The sequence below is a fragment of the Herpailurus yagouaroundi genome, unplaced genomic scaffold, assembly GCF_014898765.1.
Source record: "Herpailurus yagouaroundi ecotype Mexico unplaced genomic scaffold, PumYag 141, whole genome shotgun sequence".
Lineage (NCBI taxonomy): Eukaryota > Metazoa > Chordata > Mammalia > Carnivora > Felidae > Herpailurus > Herpailurus yagouaroundi.
In genome coordinates, this window is record NW_024412396.1 from 47,451,723 (window position 1) to 47,474,871 (window position 23,149).

At 44.3% G+C, this 23,149-nt stretch overlaps 1 protein-coding gene across 2 annotated transcripts in view; it reads right to left on the bottom strand.

The window, feature by feature from the left end:
• ZFYVE1 (zinc finger FYVE-type containing 1) overlaps positions 1 to 23,149 on the bottom strand; it is a 52,691-nt gene that overhangs the window by 14,529 nt on the left and 15,013 nt on the right. The window contains exons 3-4 of one of the 2 annotated variants that reach the window (XM_040477600.1): positions 14,017 to 14,521; positions 9,940 to 10,154 (exon numbers count right to left, since the gene is read on the bottom strand). In XM_040477600.1, coding sequence (XP_040333534.1) covers positions 9,940 to 10,154; positions 14,017 to 14,521 — 720 coding nt within the window. Of the gene's footprint in view, positions 1 to 424; positions 1,228 to 9,939; positions 10,155 to 14,016; positions 14,522 to 23,149 lie in introns of those variants that run through there. The other variant, XM_040477601.1, reaches the window with a different exon arrangement.

Below are 23,149 nucleotides of genomic sequence, written 5' to 3' on the forward strand. Positions count from 1 at the left end.
ATCTCAAGGCGTGAAACAGTCTGCAGCCTGATTCCGTGGTATGCATGCCCACAGAACCTCCACCGCCGCCCGCCCTAGACCAAGTCACTGTTGGCTTATGCTGGCCAGGGCAGCCATAACCTCTTGTGACATCAGAAAGAGAAGAACTCCTAGGTTAACCAGCCTCATCACTTCAGACGCTCATCACCCCTCTCACTTCCCTCAAGTCGCTGAAGAGCTGGTAGTTACTAATGAATCGGAGCTTAACAAACTTCAGGAGGACTGACATCCACCAACAGTATGGGAATATAACAGCAGAGCTGTTCAAAACAAATCCAATGTTAGTGTGTTTTAGATACAAGGGTAAAGAGAAAGGATCCTCCTTTCTTTCCAGTGTGGACCCTGCCACCTAATTCATATACTTCGTCTTTCAAAGATTCCAAACCTCACATCATTCCAGCTTTTCTTGGGCTCTCCTCCTCCTGAGGTCCCCAAGCTGTTAGAGAAAGGCAGGGAAGGACCTCTCCTGAGAAAGCTAGGGGGAGCATTTGAGACAACTCTAAAAAAGGTTACCTGGAGACCAGATGATCTTGAACTTTAGTTGCCTTGGCAACAGTATGACCCTTTCTACTGAACCTGTAAGGTTAGTCCCAGTCATCAAGGGCTAGCGGTGAATTTTCTGATTCAAAATGGAGACTCTTACGTAAATCACTGATGCCACCCAACTCCCAAATGTAATAACTTTATAAATAGATACCTCCTGATGTGATAGAATTGGAAAGTCAGAGTTTCTACAATTAAAGATCAGAGGCTAAAGAAGGTTTAAGACGGTTCTCTCACATATTCAGAACTGTAAATACAGGTAAGTTAATTCAGTATTTCACTCCCTTATTCAACAGAAACCTGAATAGCTCTTTAAACAGATTTACCTGCTCAGTGAGGGCACGCTCTGCTGGTAGGAGTGTGAGCTGTTACTACCATGGAACCTGGTCAAGAAGGGGGGAAATAACCCTGCTAGATAAGAGGGACTGGAGCCTGGACCACAAAGTGGCCGACTGGCAGGAAGAATGATCAGGTCAGCATGATGAATCAGGAAACAGCGGGCAGGCCACGAGAGCAGAGGACCACTGTAGACCTCTCTCTCACACAAATTCTGCAAACTCGTCCGTCCTTCTCATTCAGCACATTTCCTGTTCCATAATGAACATGGAAAGGGGCACTTAGGCTCCCTGGGAATCCAACAGCGCTACATCAACCAGGTGGAAGCTCGTAAGTAAGATACAGCTAGTAACTTTTTTAAAGTACACTAATTGCATTAAGAAAGAGGTATGTTTCAGGCATGCCTCGGTGGCCGACTCTTGATTGATTTCAGCTCAGGTCGTGATCTCGCGGTCATGGGATCCAGCCCCTTGTTGGGCTCCAAGCTGAGCACCGAGCCTGCTTAGGATTCCTTCTCCCTCTCTCTGCCCCTCCCCCACTCATGCTCACTCTGTCTCTTGGAAATAAACAAACATTAAAAAAACAACCTCTTAAAAACTGAGAACAAACTGAGGGTTGATGGGCAGTGGGAGGGAGGGGAGGGTGGGTGATGGGTATTGAGGAGGGCACCTTTTGGGATGAGCACTGTGACAATAAATGTGACATATAAATTTCATATTTTAAAATGTGACAATAAATTTCATATTTTAAAAAATTTAAAAAAAAGTACACGCAGAATGTTCAGTATAAAAAAAAAAGAACGAGGTATGTTTTATGTACTATTTTAGAAAGATAATTCAAGATTCCGTGAAAAAAAGCAAGCTGGAGGATAACAGGAAACAGACGATCCCTTTAAGGGAGAAAAATAAATACATGATATACTTGTGTAGCACTGAAAATCTCTAGAAGCATATACAAGTATTAGTAATGGTTATGACGGGGGTGGAGAGGGACCTTAACTCGTACCTTACACATTTCTGTACTATTTGAATTGTATATCATGAACACACATTGCTTTTTTAATTAATAAATGACTTTTTGAACATGAAAATACAATTTATGGGACTATCCTTTCTAAAGGCAACTGGCACGTGCATCAGGAACCTTTCAAGATGACTACACTCTCTGACCTTCTTAGGAGTGGAGTAACTACTGAGAAGGACCAGATTCCACTGGGTTAAAGGCTCCGACTTGGTAGCCAGACTAGCTGGTTCAGATTCTCCACCACTGACTGAGTCATCTCAAGCAAATTAATTAGGTTTATGCCTCCACATCTCTACCTCATACAGCAGGTATGAGGATTAAGTGAATCTATTACACGCAGTGCAGAGCATACACTACGTGGCCCACAGTGAACAATCGGTGACATCAGTCAGTAATAGCAGAGGGGTTGTCATTTACCCTAAGGAAACAGGCACAATGTAAACAATACCTTTAAATATACAGAAAATAGAAGAAGGAAAAGACGAAAACCACTACTAAAATAAGCAAAATTAACTAAATGTAAAAATGATCCGTCCTCCGTATAAACGAAAAGCAGACAGCTTTTTTTTTCAAGACGTGTTTTCATAAAACATTTAATGGCATGGGGGAAAACACTAGGCTTCAATGTTTCATGAACAAAGCAAAGTATGTAACTGCACATACATACACTCTGACCCCAATTCTCTGTTTAAATAAGTAGCGGGCACCTGGGTGGCTTAGTCATTAAGCAGCTGACTCCAGCTCGGGTCATGATCTCACAGTTCCTGAGTTCGAGCTCCACTCCAGGTAAAACACAGAGCCCTGCTTCAAGTGAGGCATGCTTCTCTCTCTCTTTCTCTCTGCCCCTGTGGGACTACCCCTCGTGGGATTCTCTCTCTCACTCTCTGCCCCTCATTCACTTATGCTCTCTTTCATTCATTCATACATACATACGTACGTACATACATAGCAAAGACGAGCACCTGGGTGGCTCAGTTGACTGAGTGTCTGACTCTTATTTCAGCTCAGATCATGATCCTAGGGTCATGGAACTGAGCCCACGTCAGGCTCTGCGCTGACATCATGGAGCCAGCTTGGGTTTCTCTCTCTCTCCCTTTCTCTCTGCCTGTCCCCCTCCCCCACGACTGCAAGCGCTCTCTCTCTCAAAATAAACTTTAAAATAAACAAATAAATAGCAAAGAGGGGCACCAGGGTGGCTCATTCACTTGAGTGTCCAACTCTTGATATTGGCTCAGGTCATAATTCCAGGGTCATGGGATCAAACCCCAAGCACAGTGAGCATGCAGCCTGCTTGAGATTCTGTTTCCCTCTCTCTAAAATTAAAACAAATAAGTAGCAAAGACTCACATACCACCATTTATCTACTTTTTCATACTTAGCTTATATTATTTTGCCATTACAAAAGAATGTGCTATTCACATCCCCTCTAAAGGTCTCCTATGTTCCTGTGGAAGAGTTTAAGATAAATTCCTAGAGATGATACACCTAGAATATATATTACTCATATCTTCACCTACACTAGATATTTATAAATTGCATTTCAAAACAGTTGTACTAATTTTGTTTATTTTTAATTAATTTTTTTTTTTTTAGTAACTTCTATGCTCAATGGGGCTCAATCTCATGACCCCAAGATCAAGAGTCGCACATTCTACCAACTGAGCCAGTCAGAAGCCATGGTTGTACTAATTTTAACTTCAACTGGCAGGTTTTGTTTTTGTTTGTTTTGTTTGTTTGTTTAGAGAGAGAGTGTGTGGGAGAGGGGCAGACAAAGAGAGAGGGAATCTTAAACAGGCTCCCCGCTCAGCACAAAGCCCAACACAAAGCTGGATCCCACGACCCTGGGATCATGACCTGAGGGGAAATCAAGAGTCCCAATGCTCAACAGACTGAGCCGCCCAGGTGTCCAGGTGCCCCCCGCCCCCGCCACCACCATGGGAAGTCAGTAAGAGTCTGCACTGCTTCACATCCTTTTGGACATTTTCTTGCCAGACTTTTCAGTGTTTGCCCTCATACCGCTGGGGTTTTCATTTGAGTTTCTTTGATCCCTAGAGAGCTGAGATTTCTATATTTGTGCATCCCAGTTTTGATCCCCTCATTTGTGATTTGTGTCTGCATGTTCTCAAAACTTTATACACTTTCTCCTGACAATATTCCTGTACATCTTATCTAAAATAAAGAGAAATTGGGGCGCCGGGGTCGCTCAGTCAGTTAAGCGTCTGACTTCGGCTCAGGTCACGATCTCACGGTTTGTGAGTTCGAGCCCCATGTCAGGCTCTGTGGTGACAGCTCAGAGCCTGGAGCCTGCTTCAAATTTTGTGTCTCCCTCTCTCTCTGCCCCTCCCCAGCTTGCACTCTGTCTCTCTCTCTCAAAAATAAGCATTAAAAAAAATTTTTTTTAAATAAAGAGAAATTTACATAGGAAAAAAAAAATTACATATGTCATATTAGAACATACCACTTCGTGAAGTGTTTCTACTGAGTTAGCGAGGAATAGGACAAAGCTAAGAATACCAGAGAGAGAAAGAAAAAACTGGGAGAAGCAGGAAGCCAAACAAATTATTTTGGCATTGATAATTTATCTATTTATGCCCATCCCCACGCATCTGTTCCAAAAAGAATTCAAGGCTCCTTGTAAAAATGAATACAACAAAATAAAGCCAAATAAAAAATAAATGGAGAGGTGCCTGGGTGGCTCAGTGGGTTAGGCATCGAACTCTTGGTTTCAGCTCAGGTTATGATCTTGTGGTTCATGAGTTCGGGCCCCACACTGGGACTCTCTCACTCTCCCTCTCTCTCTTCCCCTCCCCCCCTCTCAAAATAAACAAATAAACTTAAAAAAATAAAAAATAAATGGAGAAGGACAGCCATTCTATTATATACTGCTGTGAACTATGAAGATTTCAGTTAGTGTATTTCAACAGCAATAAAACTCTACTGGGTCAATTTGCCTAATGCAAACCTCACCAGTAGCTTTCCATCAGAATGATAATCAGAGAAGTAACAACTTCTGACCTAAAGAAGAAATTTAAAAAGCAACAACCAAAAAAGACAAAAACAATTTTTTCCAGGATTTCAGCAAGCTGCAAGAACCCCACAATTCCCCGGGGAGAGTCAAAGACGCATGCTTCAATAGATAACTTCTGCCCGTGGAGAGAAGCCGCATGTCCTGAGTCTCCACTCCAGAGACTAAAGAATACAGGGTCCAAGTGAAACTCCGCAGGTCCTGGTTACCAAGAATCATCGCAACTCCAGCTGACCAGGCTCAGTGTATTTACAGAAAACTTCATGAACCATACCAACTCCTACGCATAGAGCGTAACTATTTTTTTCAAAATTGCCTAACAAACTGGCCTGGAGGAGGACATCCAAATCTCCTGAGGGTAAAAAATCCCTGAGCGCTAATTACTGCTTACAGCACTCAGTGTGCTTGACAGTCTAATTTAGACATTAAGCTGGGTTAGCTTAGAGAAAACCTAAGGAATTCTAGAACCCAGCCATTGGCCTTGTCATTAAAATGTACACTAATCAAGGAGCCTGGGTGGCTCAGTCAGTTAAGCTAGGTCATGATCTCATGGTTCATGAGTTCGAGCCCCATGTCAGGCTCTGTGAAGACAGCTTGGAGCCTGGAGCCTGCTTTGGGTTCTGTGTCTCCCTCTCTCACTGCCCTCCCCTGCTTGCTCGCTCTCTCTCTCTCTAAAATAAACATTAAAAATTTAAAAAAAATTTTTATGTATACTGATCAGATTTACAGTTCTTTGTATAACAGGGTATGGATTCTGCCTCTTTTGACGGTGGAATCTTCCACTGTGACTACCTTTGAGCCACTTCAAGGACATAAGCCAGTACATTTAAGTACCTCAACTCTAACTAGAAGTATGTATTTCATGAATTATTCAAATACAATAATTTTTCATAGTTTTTTCCTTTGAATCATCCACACCACTGAACACTTACTGAACATTTACTATATACCAAGTGCTTTGTTTCTTCAAGACTGTTGCTCTCATTTAATCCTCAGCTCAACTTCAGTGGGAACATTCTTTTTTTTTTTTTTTAAGTTTTATTTATTTATTTTGAGAGAGAGAGCAAGAGCAGGGGAGAGGCAGGGAGAGAGAGAGGGAGAATCCCAAGGAGGCTCCATACTGTCAACACAGAGCCTGACATGGGGCTCAAACCCACGACCCGTGAGATCATGACCTGAGCCAAAATCAAGAATCGGACACTTAACTGACTGAGCCACTCAGGCAACCCCGCCCTTTCTCTTAAGTTTTAATTTTATTTGAGAGAAAGTACGTGAGCATGAGTGGGGTAGGGGCAGAGGGAGAGAAAGAGAGAATCCCAAGCAGGGCTCCATCCCATGAACCATGAGATCATGACCTGTGCCAAAATCAAGAGTCAGACGTTCAACCGACTGAGCCACCCAGGCACCTGGGAACATTCTTTTGTTATCCCTATTTTAAAGATGAGGAGAAAGGTTTGAAGAAGTCCTCTAAGGACAAACGTTATTGTCTATCTTGTTCTCCACCATATTTCCAGCACCTCAAACTTTACCTGGCACATAGATGCACTCTTTTATTTTTTGAATGAATGAATGAACCAACGAACAAATAAACTAAAGTTCCCAAGACCAAGTAAGTGGATGGTAAGTGGCAGAACTGGAATATTCCTACAAGTCTGTCTGACTCCAGAACCCAAAATACCACAGACCGGATAGCTTCTAAACAATGGAAACGTATTTCTCACAGATCTGGAGGCTGGAAGCTCAAGATAGAATACCAGCAAAGTCAGGTTCTGGTGAGGACGTGCTTTGTGGTTTACAGATGGTGCCTTTGTACCACGTCCTCGCTTGGTGGAAGGGGCGAGGGAGCTCTTTGGGGCTTCATTCTAAGAAATTAATCTCATTTGTGAGAGCTTGATCTTCATGACTCAATCACCTCTCAAAGGCCCTCCAATACCATCACATCAGGCATTAGGGTTTCAACACATGAATTCTGGGAGGATACAAACATCCAGCCTAAAGCAACCATGATGCAAAAACTACAAAGTTTGTTTAAAGGGTAACTTTTCAAAAAAATTTTTTAATGTTTTTTGTTGTTGTTGTTTTGTTTGTTTTGAGAGAGAGACAGACATAGCACGAGCTGGGAAGGGTCAGAGAGAGAGGGAGACCCAGAATCCGAAGCAGGCTCCAAGCTCCAAGCTTGTCAGCACAGAGCCCGACATGGGGCTCGAATCCACAGACTGCGAGATCATGACCTGAGCCGAAGTCAGACACCCAACCAACTGAGCCACCCAGGCGCCCCTAAAGGATAACTCTTCATTTTGATACAATTTCAAACTTGTAGAAAAGTTTAAAGAATAGTACAAGAAACGCTCATATACAATTTACCCATATTCACTAATTGTCTACGTTGTACCCCAATACGAACCTTTTAAAAACTCAGTGGAGGGGGCTCTTGGGTGGCTCAGTCGGTTAAGCGTCAGACTTCAGCTCAGGTCACGATCTCACGGTTTGTGGGTTCAAGCCCCACATCGACTCTGCACTGACAGTGCAGAGCCCGCTTGGGATTCTCTGCCTCCCTCTCTCTCTGCCCCTCCCCACTTGCACTCTATCTCAAAATAAATAAATAAACTTAAACAAAAACAAAATTAAAAACCTCAATGGGTTGGGCAAATCCGCATATGTCTGATGTTTGTTCCAGTGTGCACAGAGCCTACCTCATCTTATGCCAAACCCCTTTCTCCTATCCCTTCCTTCCTATCCCTCCCGGCCCCAGTCTCTATCCCCTAGTCCAAAGGGGTGTCCTCACGACCCGAGCTCCAATCTTGTCAACAATCCCCAGCCTCTCTCCAGATCCCACACCCGCAGCACTGCCCCAAACGCCCTGCTCCCTTCCTGCTCCTCTGTCCTAAGCCTGAAGGCCTGGTAACACAGCGGTTAGCACAGGGCCAAGAGCACACTGCAAAAAGGAAGCAGCATTCACAGGGATCCACTTGATGAATTATCAAGAATGGTAAAATAAATAAGAGGTTGTGTTGGAACAAAATCCCTGCAATGCTAAAAACAGAAAAACAGAAAAAAAGACACCAAATAAGTAAAAATACTTAAATAGAATTCCATGTCCAACTATGCGAAACAGCACAAATGCAATGATAGATGCATAGATATATACATACACACACGCTTTTGATGCAATCTACTTCAAGAGAATATAACCTAGAATAATTCCAAATATAGGAAGAGCTTTCATGATATACAGTTGTGGTATTTTTTATAATAGAGAAATTTTGGGGTGCCTGGGTGGCTCAGCTGGTTAAGTGTCCAAGTCTTGATTTCAGCACAGGTCAGGATCTCACAGTTCACTACATCAAGCCCCACATTGGGATTCTCCCTCTCTCCCCCTCCTCTCTGCCCCTCCCCCTTCTTGTGCACTCTCTTTCTCTCCCTCTCTCTCTCTTTCTCTCTCTCTCTCTCTCTCTCTATATATATATATAAGTTAAATGAATAAACTTTAAAAGCATATAAATAAATAAACTCATTTTCAAAATTTCAAAATTTCAGAATTCTGTTAAAGAGAAAGTCTCACTTAGGTAACAACATTATCTTTATCATCTCTTGAACCTAATACCCCTTTTAATACTCCTTTTAAATAAAGAAAAAACAAGTCCCAGTCTCCTTCCATGAACAACAGTCTCTAGAGAGAAAATAATATATTGTTATATTTGTTGAGAAGCAGGAGAATCTTACTGGTTATAGGGGGTTCTGGAGTAAACCAGCCAGGGTGTATACCTGCTGCTACTTACTAACTGTGTAACCGATTACTTCACCTCTGTGCCTCAGTTTCCTCATCTGTAAAATGAGGATGGTAACTGTACTTCATACAGGGTGGTGATGTAAGGATTTTTTTTTTTTTAATTTTTTTATGTTTATTTTTGAGAGAGAGAGAGAGGATACAGAGAGACAGAGCATGAGCGGGGGAGGGGGAGAGGGAGAGGGAGACACAGAATCTGAAGCAGGCTCCAGGCTCTGAGCCATCAGCCCAGAGCCCGACGCGGGGCTCGAACTCACGGACCGCGAGATCGTGACCTGGCTGAAGTCGGACGCTTAACCGACTGCGCCACCCAGGCCGCTCAGGACTTTTTCTTTATAAAGATTTTTTTTTTTGTAACTTTTTATTTGATAAAGACAGAAACAGCATGCGTGGAGGAGGGGCAGAGAGAGAAAGAGAGAGATAATCCTAAGCAAGTTCCAAGCTGCCAGCACAGAGCCCCATGCAAGGCTCAAACCCCCAAAACTGTGAGATCCTGACCTTAGCCTAAACCAAGAATTACTCAACCAAATGAGCCACCCAGGTGCTCCAAGATTTTAAGTAATCTCTACACCCAACATGGGGCTCAAGCCCACAACCCCGAGATCAAGTGTCACACACTCTACCAACTGAGCCAGCCAGGCGCCCTTGGCGTAAGGATTAAATGAACTAATTTATACACATTCCTCTGAATGCTAATATACAATAAACAGCAATTAGTGTTATAGTGTTTCTGTGTTCATTTTTCATCTTGGGAAACTTCTACCTGTGACAGTGGTTTTCCATTTATGGTGATAACAAAAGTTGCCATCTTAAATAAATTTAATACAGGCTTAAAAAAAAAAAAAAAAGGTGAATCCTGTTCAGATAACTGAGCCTCAGTACAAGGTCAACTCACCAGGGCTGGGCCACACCACGCAGAAATGAACGCTTTTTCTATCCTCTGAATACCGGGTTTTTCTGACACGGGGACCCATCACTTTTTAATTATCACCCAAGATTCCTCTGTACTCATGCCCCCGGCAAGATGAGCTCACTCAACACTTGTGAACTCCACTCATGCACTTCCTTTCCTTACAACCTGTCCTTCCAGCCCCAGTTTCCAATCCCCAACAACAACATGGGAGCAGAGTGTTCTTGCCACCCACTGGTACCCAGTGAGAGGCACTTGGGGCAGGAGCCAACTGACCTTCAGGGCTTTGAAGATGACCCCCGGGTGCCGGGGAGAACGGGTAGTGTTGTTCTCTAGCTGCTGCTCCAGAGCACGCCGGAGCCCAGAGAAGTCCGTGGGAGGGTTGTAAGTCCTCGTTCCCTTGTAGTGAATGGAACTGAAGGCTTCAGGGAAGCGGCCCAGCTTCCGGAACCGGTCCTGGATGAGCTTTTCTGGCACCTCGGAGGGGTGATCTGGATAAGGAAACAGGTACATAAACAATGACCCTTCTTTTAAAAAGAAAATCTGTCTTTCACTATAAAAGTAGTATATAGTCTGAGTCTATATAAAGTACACCTACAGGCAGAACTCATTTACGCTGTTAGACTTCAGGTTAGCCTTGCCTAGAAGGGAGCACGAGCAGGGCTTCCCCATGAAGTGGGTGCTGGCATGTCATGGTCTGGTACTTTCACAGGTACATCCAGACTGTGAAACTCATCGTGTTATATACTTTTGATGTGCACTTTTCTGTATGTACATTATACTTCAAAGGAAAGTCTTTTTCTTTTTAATCTGCTCATTGTAAAAAAATCCAAACATGTCAAAGCATGGAGGAAAGAAATAGATTTCCTCGCTCTCTCCTACTTCCCAGAGGTGGTTATAGTTCAGTGTTTACCCTTTCAGGCCTTTTTGTTTCCTACACACTTACCAACACATATATGCAACTTGCTTGTATCACTTAATAACATACTGTAAGTATCTGTCCTTTTCATGACACACTCTGAGAAGTTCTTTATTCTTTTTAATAGCTACATTCCATTCTATAGGCATATTTAACCAGTTATCTACCAATGAACATTTAAGATAAATAGCTAGGGGCACCTGGGTGGCTCAGTCAGTTGAGCATCCAACTCTTGATTTTAGCTCAGGTCAGGATCCCAGGGTCGTGGGATTGAGCCCTGCATCGATCTCCATGGTGACAGCATGAAGCCTGCTTGGGATTCATTCTCTCTCTCTCTCTCTGTCTCTCTCTCTCTCTGCCCCTGCCCTGCACTTGTTCTCACTCTCTCTCTCAAATAAATAAAATTTAAGAAAATAAAAGTAAAAAAAATAAAACCACCTAGCGGTAGATGGTACAAAGAAACAAGATTTTTTTTATCCATGAAGGGCTCATTATTTCAAAATCCTGAGCTAAAAATTAAACCTTCCCCTTACCAAATTTGTAAAAATCCAAAGTGGCATAAAAATGCAAATCACAGGAGGCATCTGAAAGTCAGCATTTCCAGTCTTCTTACCTCAGAGTCACTTGCTAAGGAGCCTCTGCTGGAACATTTAGATTTCTCATCTTCCTGCTAGACCCACATCCTTCATTCGGCCCCAGTCTCTCCACCTCCCTCTTATGCATGCCACTGCCCTGGCTCGGCCCCCATCACTTCTCATCCAGTACCGTGGTAACGTCCTGGCTGGTCTCCCTGCCTCCAGGCATGCCTCTCTAGTTCATCCTGCAATGGGCAGCCGTGGGATCTTTTGAAAATATAGATCTGATCATGTAACTCCCTGCTTAAAATCCTTCAGAGGTTCCTGTCATACTTGAGAACTGAGTCAAGGCCTCTGTGATCCGGCCCCCGAGCAGCTCCACCATTTCCTCCTGTACAATCTGTGCTTCAGATACAACGAGCCGCTTCATTTACTTATCCAGCAAACATCTAATGAGAGGCAACCATGTGTCAAGCACCCATCCAGGCTCTTTAGAGATTACAAGACAGGCAAGTTTCCTGACTTCATAGAGTTTCCACTCTAATGGGAAAGAAACAAAAACAAGCAAGGAAGCACACAGGATGATTTCAGATAGTGATAGGTGCCCCGATGCAAATGAACAGAGCGTAACCGTGAGGGTGCAGGAAGAAGGACCACTTTACAGGGGACATGAGCCAGGGCTCCAAGCCAGTGAGAGCTGAGTTGAATCTGAAGTATGGCCTGCTGAGGGAACAGTGTTCCAGGCAGACAGAGCAGCATATGCAAAGGTGGTAACACAGAAAAGGCTGGCACGTCTGCTAAAGGGAGTGTGCATATACATCATGTGCACGGGGGCAGGCAGCGGGCAGCGGAAGGGGATGAAGGACATAACCAGAGAAGGAGTTCAGAGACACAGACAGGACTTAACAGTAAGGACACCGTAACTAGTGTGTAGTGAAAGCCACCGACAGCTTGTAAGCAGGAGTACGACACGATCTAAATTATCGATAAAGCCCTTGAAAAGATCTCCCTGGATGCTGTGTGGAAGGTGCACTGAGGGGCTAGAACGGAACTTAGGAAGCTATTAGAGAACCACACGCAGTTTCCTAGACACAATCTGCTCCTTCAAACCACCAGGGGTTTGGGCTTTCCAGAGCGTCCTTCCCCCACTGCCCTACCAAGCCACCTGTCCAGAGTTCAAACATCACCTCCCCTCTCCTAGATCCCCTTAAGATCTATAAAGATCCTCCCTCTTCTGGGGGTGCCTGGGTGGCTCAGTCACTTAAGCACCTGACTTCAGCTCAGGTCGTGATCTCACGATTCATGGGTTCGAGCCCCCACATGGGGCTCTGTGCTGACAGCTCAAAACCTGGAGCCTGCTTCAGATTCTGTGTCTCCCTCTCTCCCTCCCCTGCTCCATTCACACTCTCTCGCTCTCTCAAAAGTAAATATTAAAAAAAAAAAAAAAGTCGGGGCACCTGGGTGGCTCAGTTGGTTAAGTGTTCGACTTCGGCTCAGGTCATGATCTCGCGGTTCGTGAGTTCAAGCCCCGCGTCAGGCTCTGTGCTGATGGCTCGGAGCCTGGAGCCTGTTTCAGATTCTGTGTCTCCCTCTCTCTCTGACCCTCCTCCATTCATGCTCTGTCTCTCTCTGTCTCAAAAATAAATAAACGTTAAAAAAAAAAAAAAAGTCCCTTTTCTGTACTACCACAGCTCCAGGACCTACATCCACTACAGAAGAGACCACATGTGGTCTCCCCAACCGAACTGTGAGCTACTCAAGGGCAAGACCCGCTTTTTTTCAGCTCTGCGCATCAGCACTCAGCACGTGGCATTGTGCACTTAAGAAACTCTGTTGACTTGGGGCGCCTGGGTGGCTCAGTCAGTTGAGCATCTGACTGCGGCTCAGGTCATGATCTCACTGTTCGTGGGTTCAAGCCCCGCATCGGGCTCTGTGCCGACAGCTCAGAGCCTGGAGCCTGTTTCGGATTCTGTGTCTCCCTCTCTCTCTGCCCCGCCTTCCCTCGCTTGCGTTACCTCTCTCTGTCTCAAAAATAAATAAACATTAAAAAAAAAATTTTTTTAAGAAACTCTGCTGACTGAAGGAGCAGGAAAATGATACAACTGTGTTAGGAGCCCACACTACTGCCCCCACCTGTGTCCAATTACTGTCGCTGCACCTGCTCCCCCATCCTCCCTCCGATCATTTTACTTCCTACTTCTCTAAGGAGATAGAAACAGGAAGACAACTCCCACACACACCCCACATCTACCAATTACCGGCAATCGTGTCCATACACTCTACCTTCCCTCCTGTGCTCATAGAGGGCCTGTCCTTGCTCCTAGGGCCAACCCACCCACGTGGGCCTCACTCCAATTGTCCTGCTCTCTTCCATCTGCATTATTCCCTTCCTAGTGAAGCATTCCCACCAGTACACAAATCTCTGCAATACCTCACAGCTTCAATTTAAAAACGGGAAAATCTCCTGAAATCCCATGTCAGCCTCCAGCTATCATTTCGTTTATGTGCTTCCCTTTGTAACTGAACTATTTGAAAGAGTGGAATATATGCACAAACTTAATGCCTCTCCTCCTATTCTCTCTTGATCCTACCCTGATCAGGCTTTCATGCCCACCATCCCTGGGAAACAGGTCTTATCCAGATCACCAAGGACCTCCGTAATCCTCAGTCCTCATCCTGACCATAAGCAGATTTTGACATGGTTGCTCACTCCATCCTTCTTCAAACACTCCTTCATGTCTTGCCCCAGGCAGAAATTTTACTGGGCAATCCACCACCACCAAGTTACTACTGCAGCCCAGCGGCTGCCTCCACGTGCCCAGAAAGGTCGATCTGTGACACGGTACCCTGTCCACTTACCAGAGCCCAGCAGCTGAGTGTGCACAGTCTCATGGAAAATGATAACAGCAGGGCCCAGGGTGGACAAGGGGACATCCAGGCCACAGCGGGCAGTGGTAGCCTTGAGCTCCTTGGTGAAGTGTTTGAGATAAGCTTCAGAGGCATCCCCAAGGAACTTGAAGAGGTCATTATGCAGCCGGTCTGCGTGAGTTCGATAGATGACGAGGTCTGAGATGGCCAGGACCTTAAGCAGCAGTCGTGTTCTCTGGCTGAGATTCACCGTAGCCCCCAAGAGCCCTTCTGTGTCTATCACTGCTACTTTGTGGACTGGGTCATAGGCTGCCCACACGCCCACGGTGCAGGACTCCTGGGCAGGGGACGTTTTGAAGACTTCGCGACCATAAAAGAAAGTATGGTTGAGAGTATGAGACTTTCCATCACCAGTATTTCCAAAAATAGAAACCACCTTCAGATGCTGATCAGGTTTGCAGTCCAATTTCCTAATAAAGTCTTCTTCATTCGTTACCTTCAAAAAAAAAAATAAAATAAAGGAATATAAAATGCATACTAGTTAGAAAACCTGCAAGAACAACTGCTTCTCAAAGTCAAGGTCCTTGAACGGACTGTCCAGGTGGCAAGGAAAAAAAAGCCCCAGGATGACAGCCTCCCACCCAGCCTAACCCGCAGAAAACAGCTAAGAACTTTCAAACCCTCAGGCAGTACAATTTAATTGTGTAGCTCGTGAAAAAGCTACAACTATAAAACTCTCAGAAGACATAGGAGCAAATCTTTGTGACCCTGGATTAGGCACTGGTTTCTTAGATATGACATCTAAAATCTGTATTCTGCAAGGATACCATCAAGACAGTGAAAAGAGAGCCCAAAGAATGGGAAAAAGTATTTGCAAATCATTTCTCTAATAAAGGACGAGTATTCCAGAATATTTAAAGAACTCCTGGGGTGCATGGGTGGTTCAGTTAATTGTCTGACTCCTGGTTTTGGCTCAGATCATGATCTTAACGGTTTGTGGGATCAAGCCCCGCGTCTGGCTCTGAGCTCTCCCTCTCTCTGCTCCTCCTCCACTCGCACTTTCGCTCTCAAAATAAATAAGTGAGCTTTAAAAAAAATAACAACACAGGGGCGCCTGGGTGGCTTAGTGGGTTAAGCATCTGACTTCAGCTCAGGTCATGATCTCAGTCTGTGGGTTCGAGCCCTGGCTGAGCTGTCAACACAGAGCCTGGAGCCTGCTTTGGATTGTCTCCCTCTCTCTCTGGCCCTCCCCGGCTTGTGCTCTGTCTCTCTGTCTCTCTCTCAAAACATAAACACTAAAAAAAAAAGGTTAAAAAATAAACAAACAAACAAATGAATAACACAAATCTTCACGTACTTATTAGGGGTGCCTGGCTGGCTCAGTCGGTGAGCATATGCAACTCAATCTCGGGGTCGTGAGCTCAAGCCCCATGTTGGGGGTTGAGAGTACTTTAAAAAAAACACAACGACAACACTGGTGGGAATATGGAGGAACTGCACTGCTTATGCACTCACTGCTGGTAAGAATGTAAAATGGCACAGCCACTCTGGAAAACAGCATGGCAGTTTCTCAAAAAGTCAAACACGGAGTTACCATACATATCAGTAATTCCACTCCTGGGTATGTATCCAAGAGAACCGAAAACATATGTCCACACCAACCTGAACATTGGATGTTCGTGGCAGCAGCAAGATTCCTAAGAGCCAAAAGGTGGAAACAATGCTCGTGTCCATCAACCGATGAATGGATAAACAAAATGTGGTGTGTATCCATAAGATGGAGTATTATTATTCAACCATGAAAAGGAATGAAGTACTGACGCATGCTACAACATGGTCGAACCTTGAAAACATCCTGCTAAGTGAAAGAAGCCAGACACAAAAATACTACATATTCTATGATTCCGTTCATATGAAATATCCATGATGGGCAGATTCATAATAACAGAAAGCATATTACTGGTTGCCAATGGCTGGGGTAAGGAAGGACTAGGGAATGACTGATAATGGGTATAGGGGTTTCTATTTGAGTGATAAAAATGTTCTGGAATTAGTGTTAAGGATTGCACAACTTTATAAATGCACTAAACACTGAACTATATACTTTAAAAGGGTAAAATAGGGGCGCCTGGGTGGCTCAGTCAGTTAAAGCGTCGACTTCGGCTCAGGTCATGATCTCACAGTTCGTGGGCTCAAGCCCCGCATCAGGCTCCATGCTGACAGCTCGGAGCCTGGAGCCTGCTTCGGATTCTGTGTCTCCCTCTCTCTCTGCCCCTCCCCCACTTGTGCTCTGTCTCTCAGAAACAAATAAATGTTAAAAAAATTTTTTTTAATAAATAAAAGAGTAAAATATACGGTCATATGAACTACATCTCAGTAAAGCTGTTTTTTTTTTTTTAAGTGTTGGTTAAAATTCACCCATCCCATAATTCCTCTGTTCACAGTTTAAAGAACATTGTAATTCTTTAAGAAGTCAGAACAGGAGAGGGGCACCTGGGTGGCTCAGTCGGTTAAGTGTCCAACTTCAGCTCAGGTCATGATCTCACAGTTCGTGGGTTCAAGCCCCACGTCAGGTTCTGGGCTGACAGCTCAGAGCCTGGAGCCTGCTTCAGATTCTGTGTCTCCCTCTCTCTCTCCTGCTCAATGCTCTGTCTCTGTCTCTCAAAAATAAATAAACGTTAAAAAAAAAAAAAAAGTCAGGGCAGGAGAGAAGAGACCCAGTGCCAGTGAGATCCCAGACTGGACCCCCAGAAAGATGGGATTCCTACTCTCAGAATACAGAATCCCAGTGCCAAAATTCCTAATCTAAATAAGCCATGTTCTGCTCCAGCAAGGAGTGATAAACTTTTACACCCAGTATCCTTTAGCCATAAGAGAAAACACACTTTCCTGATTCTTAAGAGTCTGCTGGTTTGACAAAGAGCAATTAGAGAAATATATTCAGGCCATGGGTGTGATAATATGAGCCCTCATTTCCCATAACCTCATCAAGATAGTAAACTACTCATGATCCTATTAATAACATCACTATTGTTACGTTATTAATAGCCTTAACGTTAATGGCAATGCTAATAATTTACTGAATGCCTACTGCAATGACAGTGCCCTTAACTAGATCCGTGAGGGCAGAACCATATCTATCCTATGTTTTCATCCCTAGTGTTTGGGATACAACCTGGAACATAGGCTCAATATCTAGCTACTGAATGAATAAATGAATGAATGAATGTCATGCATGTTGCTAGGTACCTTAATCACTTTTCTCCACCCTATATCCTCCATAGGGCTTAACACACAGCAGCATTCGATACACCTGGTGATGGGCTCACTGACCTCCCAGACAACTGGGAGGAACAAAAAGTTACATGGAACAGCCCGTTTGGGACTGGGGTCACTCACTGGTTCCAAACTGCTAGGTCAGCCACAAGAGAAAGAGACAACAAAAGCTCCATAAAGCTCTACTGGCAAAGAGTCAGGTAAGGTCGGAGTGGTTGGCTCGAGAGCCAGCACCTTCCAAACAGTCCTGGGGAAGAAGACTAGGCCTAGGGATTTCCTCCCCGGAAAGTCTACTCTGTTGTGACTCTGTTAGCCCACAGAGCAATGGTTCTCTGCGATACATACGGTGGGCACCTGAAAAGGGGGCATGTGGGAGCCTTTAAGTACACAATTAAGTGCCTCAGGATTTATGTTAGTAGCCACCAAGTGATATACATAATATATATAAACAAACAACACATTTGGGATGAAAATAAAGCACTCCCTGTCAGCACGAGGGGGTATGATTTTGACACCCAGTGTCCTGGGGAATGTTAAACACACACGTTCCTGTGTTGGGCCTATGCATCTGAGTTCAATGCAAAGAATTCCAGGAGCTCAAAGCCCTAGGCTGGTTTCTCTACTGACAAGCCTTGGATAATCATTTAACATGGACTGATTGTGGGGTTGTTGTTTTTTTTCCACATATAAAGGGAGGACATAGTCATCTTTGCCCTCCCAGACTGGGTAGTGGTTGCTAGTCAAATAAATAGGTAAATTGAGAAAATGCCTCGTAAACTGAAACCATAGTTCATTTTTCCTTCTTCCGCCGTCCATGTTATTTCGCTCCCTGTTCTACTACTCATATCATCCTAATCTGTGGCCGGTTTCCCCTGAGCTAGAAAGGAGAGAACAGCCTAGACAGCAGCAAGACTGATTTTCAGTCAGGGGGGGAAATGGTAAAGAAAAGATAAGAAGATTCCCTTTCATGACGGAAGGAAGGGGCCAGAAGGCAACAAGGCGCTTGCTCTACTCGTTCTGCCAGTTTGCAATCAATGACCCCACTCTGCTCTACTCCTGGAGTGAAAGAAGCGGCCTGCCTCCCAGCGAGCCATGCCAGAGCCGGCCACCCCACCCAGCTCCACATGTCTGCAATGCTCCTCGGCCCTTACACAACAGCAAGAGCACTGCACCAAAGCTTCCCCTCCCCAACTTCTGCCTTCTGCTCTTCCCCCGAGCTCTTGGACAGAAACTCCCAAATTCCACTCCTGGCTTTGCGGCCGAGTGGCCTTGGAAAAGCTACTTCGCTACCACGGCCTCAGGGAAGGGAGATACCAACACTCCATACCCACCAGGGATACTGAGAGGGCTAAGGGAGATAAAGCAGGTAAAGGGCGCAGCACATTGCCTGGCACACGGTAAGCACTCGATAAATATTACCCATGATTATTTCAAGACCAGTTCATTGTGAAAACATCCAGGGACACAGCAGTGGCAACTGGGCTTGCACTAGCTTGTTGCCCAGTTGTTCATTCAGAGACTAAATCAGCAATGTGGTGAGATCTAAACGGAGTCTATGTAAAAATGAAACATCTCCGGGCCCCTGCCTGGCTCAGTCAGTAGTAGAGAATGAGACTCTCAATCTCATGGACTCTCAATCTCATGGTTGTAGGTTCCAGCCTCACACTGGTGTAGAGATTACTTTAAAAATAAATAAACAGGGGGGCCTGGGTGACTCAGTCGGTGAAGCTTCTGACTTCGGCTCCGGTCATGATCTCCTGGTTTGTGGGTTCGAGCCCCGCGTCGGGCTCTGTGCTGACAGCTCAGAGCCTGGAGCCTGCTTTGGATTCTGTGTCTCCCTCTCTCTCTGCTCCTCCCCTACTTGTGCTCTGTCTCTCTTTCAAAAATAAATAATAAACATTAAAAAAAAATTTTAATACATAAAATCTTGAAGGAAGGAAGGAAGGAAGGAAGGAAGAAGCTCCCTGACTCCTTTCCTCTCCCTCTCATCAAAACAACATATTAGTAATACTGGCTCTTAGTATTTACTTTTAGTAAAGTGATTATCTAACATCATCAGTTCTTAAGAAACCAAAGAGTATACCTCTCTCTCACTCACAAAGCTTTTCGCTCTGTATAGGGTTCCAAACAGAGTTTCTAAAATGAAACATAACAATAACTCAGTGATCTCCACTGTTCCAGTTTAGAATTTAGAGCAGTTTATGATAGTGAAAAGTGTCCAGCAGTCACCCTCTGTCCCAAGCAGACAGTGAGAATGATGACAATCTCCGTCAAGAAATTTCTGCTTAGCCCTTAGAGAATCATTCTAGAAAGAATAACCACATAAGCTTTGTTCTGAGGGAAAACAGCTTTGTCCCCTGCAAAGGGAAAAGCAAGAGATAGAGAAGGAACTGAAAGAGCCTGGAAGGAGGAAAGTTCAACAGAGCACAGAAGTGAAATCCCAAAGGCATCAGAAAAAAACTCTAGAGGAAAGTAGCTAAGCACTGAGGTCCTTTCAGTTCTGGCCTTAAGAGAAAAAAAGGAAAAAAAAGAAAAAAGAAAAAAAGAAATCTGTGCCAACTAAAATCATACAGTCCTTTAAATTTTTATAAAGGTGTCCCCTGTGGCTGAGAGCAAAACCCAGCTCCCTCCCCAGAGTCACAGAAAGAGCTAAGAGAAGGCTGGTTGCGCCTACCAACCCCTCACAACCCAATGCTTACGACAGATCCCACCCCTGAACCAACAAAGATGATTTTATGCCTCCCCGCTGAGATTCTAAAACTAGCCTCGGTCCATAGTTCCTGCCAAAGGGAACTTCCTACTAATTACTTCTACGTGTTGGTCTCTGATTTATCTTACTTTTCATTCCATTTTTAGCTGGGTTCAGAGGAAGAGACAGAACCCAAAGAAACCAAACCAGATTGTCACTCTTACCAGAACTGAGACCGCTATCCCAAAAGGAAACCAGAACTTTTTTCAACAAATGAGAACAACATACATTATCAAGCTTCATCTAGTGCCTGGCACTAACCTGATGACGTTAGATATACAGCACAGGTATACAACTTGGGTAACATCTTCCTTCTCCTGGGGAGGTAAAGGAGAAGTGGAAGGCGAGGGAACTCTTCCTAGAAAAATCCAGAGCCACTTTCATCATGTTGAAAAGAGCCTCCAGGTCGTGATTTAAGTCAATGATCTAATTTTCACATAAGATTTTACCTAAACAATGTCAAACAGACCAGCAGCTGATCTATTTTTACAATCCAAATGACAAGGATGTTCCATTCCAGTAATAAACTCCTATGCCAGAAAATTCTAGTAAACCTGTCTCTCCCAACCTTGCAAGTCTAGAAAGTTTCCTTTCATTGTATTCTAAAAGGAGTGTGTAACTTTGTGTTTATCCATGTATGTGTCCATAGGGTTTCATAAAAAACTCAATTGTTTCTCAATCAAATGTTTTCTTAAGACCACTGAAGTCATGAGATTGGCCTCACAAACACACTGAGCACATTTGGTAAGGGCAAAGATCACTTTCTTCCACTCCAGTGTCCCCAAAGCATTCCATTACTTGAGAGGTCAGGAATTCTCCCCCCTTGTCTTAGAACTACCAGAAGTACTTCTGACACACAGCCTCCCGGACTCTGCCTGCAGCTCCCCTCCTACTCCAGCAAGAAAGAGAATGTTTGTATGCAGAAATGATCCACAAAGTGAATTCTTTAAAGAGGGTCATTTTTAGCTCCATGATCAGTTGGTTTCTTTGACCTCCACCCAACTCACTGTTCAGCTATCCTTCTATATCTGAACAAAAAGCTTTCCAAAACAAAGCTGAATTCTGAGGACAGACAGGAAATACCGAGTCATCCTCAAGACCCACATCACCCCTAAAAGGATCTTTCAAGGAACTTCCAGATGGCATACACAGCCCCCCTCTTAAGTGGCACGGCATACCCGTATTTGGCCAGCTATAAAACAGACATAAGCTCCAACAAAGGCTCTGGGACTTAGCAATAAAAGCGCCAGGCCAGAAAGAAGACAAGAGAGCTAGGTCCACCTCTACTTAGATTAGATCATGGGCAATTTCACTCAACCCTTCACTTGCTCAAAACCTCCTCCATTCCCCACTCATCATCTCTTTTAACATTTTTCCATTCTTCCTGGTTCTGAACTTCCCAACCATAAGGTACCATGCTGGCCAGGGTCTGTTCTGTGTTGTTCACCACTGTAGCCCTAGCCCAGGGTCTGATACATAATAGGGAATCAACATATATTTGTTAAATGAGTGAATATCTAAATGCTACATTCTCTCCGGGAATAGTTTTACCGTTAAGGATTCAACCAATCTGCTTACATACCACTTGCTGATTTTTTCTTTCTAACTGAAAATTTTTTTTAATTTTTTAATGATTTATTTATTTTTGAGAGAAAGAGAGAGTGAGCAAGTGGGGAAGGGGCAGAAAGAGAGAGAGGGAGACAGAGAATCTGAAGCAGGCTCCGAGCTGTCAGCATAGAGCCCGACACGGGGCTCAAACTCATAAACCATGAAATCATGACCTGAGCTGATGTCGGAGGCTTAACCGGCTAAGCCACCCAGGAGCCCCTCCGCTTGCTGATTTTTTTTTTTTTTAACGTTTTTTATTTATTTTTGAGACAGAGAGAGACAGAGCATGAACGGGGGAGGGGCAGAGAGAGAGGGAGACACAGAATCGGAAGCAGGCTCCAGGCTCTGAGCCATCAGCCCAGAGCCCGACGCGGGGCTGCAGACCACAAGATTGTGACCTGAGCTGAAGTCAGACGCTTAACCAACCAAGCCACCCAGGCGCCCCATCCACTTGCTGATTTTAGAATAACCTTAAAGAATTTAACTTCCCTGGGCCTCAGTTTTCTCACCTGTAAAATGGGGTTAACAACACAATCTACTTCAAAAATTGCTGTGAGGATTAAATGAGATAATTGCACATCAAGCACTTTGCACATTGGAATCATGCAGTAAATGCCAGAAAAGAGTTGGCTGCCATATTGCTGTATTTATACTGGTTTGCTTCTAGGCCACAGTCATTACCACCACCACAGAATTTCATTCCATTATCCCAAGTAAAAACCCTTCCATGGGAAGGTTTCCAATACACAGCTCATTAAAAAATTAGAGATACTGGAAGAAGATGCTTACTCAATATTTACTGTTCCCTCCCTCAAAAGGATGTATCTTTTCAATTAAAAAAAAAAAAAAAAGCTGTTCTGAGGTTGAATACATACATTATGCAGAAGATGGCATAACGTTTTCAAAAGAACGATGTGCCATGATTCCAAGAATTATTATATACCATAGACTCCCTAAAAATGTTCTTCTCCTCCCTTATGTAAAAAATCTTAATAGATGACACTGGCATTCAAGGCGATCTTTGGTGTCTGAGGTGGAGACCGAAAGGGCCTGCTCTTTTTTTTTTTAATTTTTTTACTGTTGATTTATTTTTGACAAAGAGAGAGACAGAGCATGAGTGGGGGAAGGGGAGAGAGAGAGGGAAACACAGAATCTGAAACAGGCTCCAGGATCCAAGCTGTCAGCACAGAGCCTGACGCAGGGCTTGAACTCACGGACAGCAAATCCATGATCTGAGCTGAAGTCGGATGTTCAACCAACTGAGCCACCCAGGCGCCCCACGAAAGGGGCTGCTTTCTATGCCATATCGAATGTGACAGTGGAGCCCTGGTGAAGTAACAACATGGCATATAACTACTTAAAGTCAACAAAGTAACCCCCCCAGCAGTATTCCCCTCCTCTGAATTTCCATAACATCCTCTCTCTACCACTCAGACTTCATCCATCTTATTTCCACGTATTTGTCTTCTGTTACCACTGGAATGTCCTCTC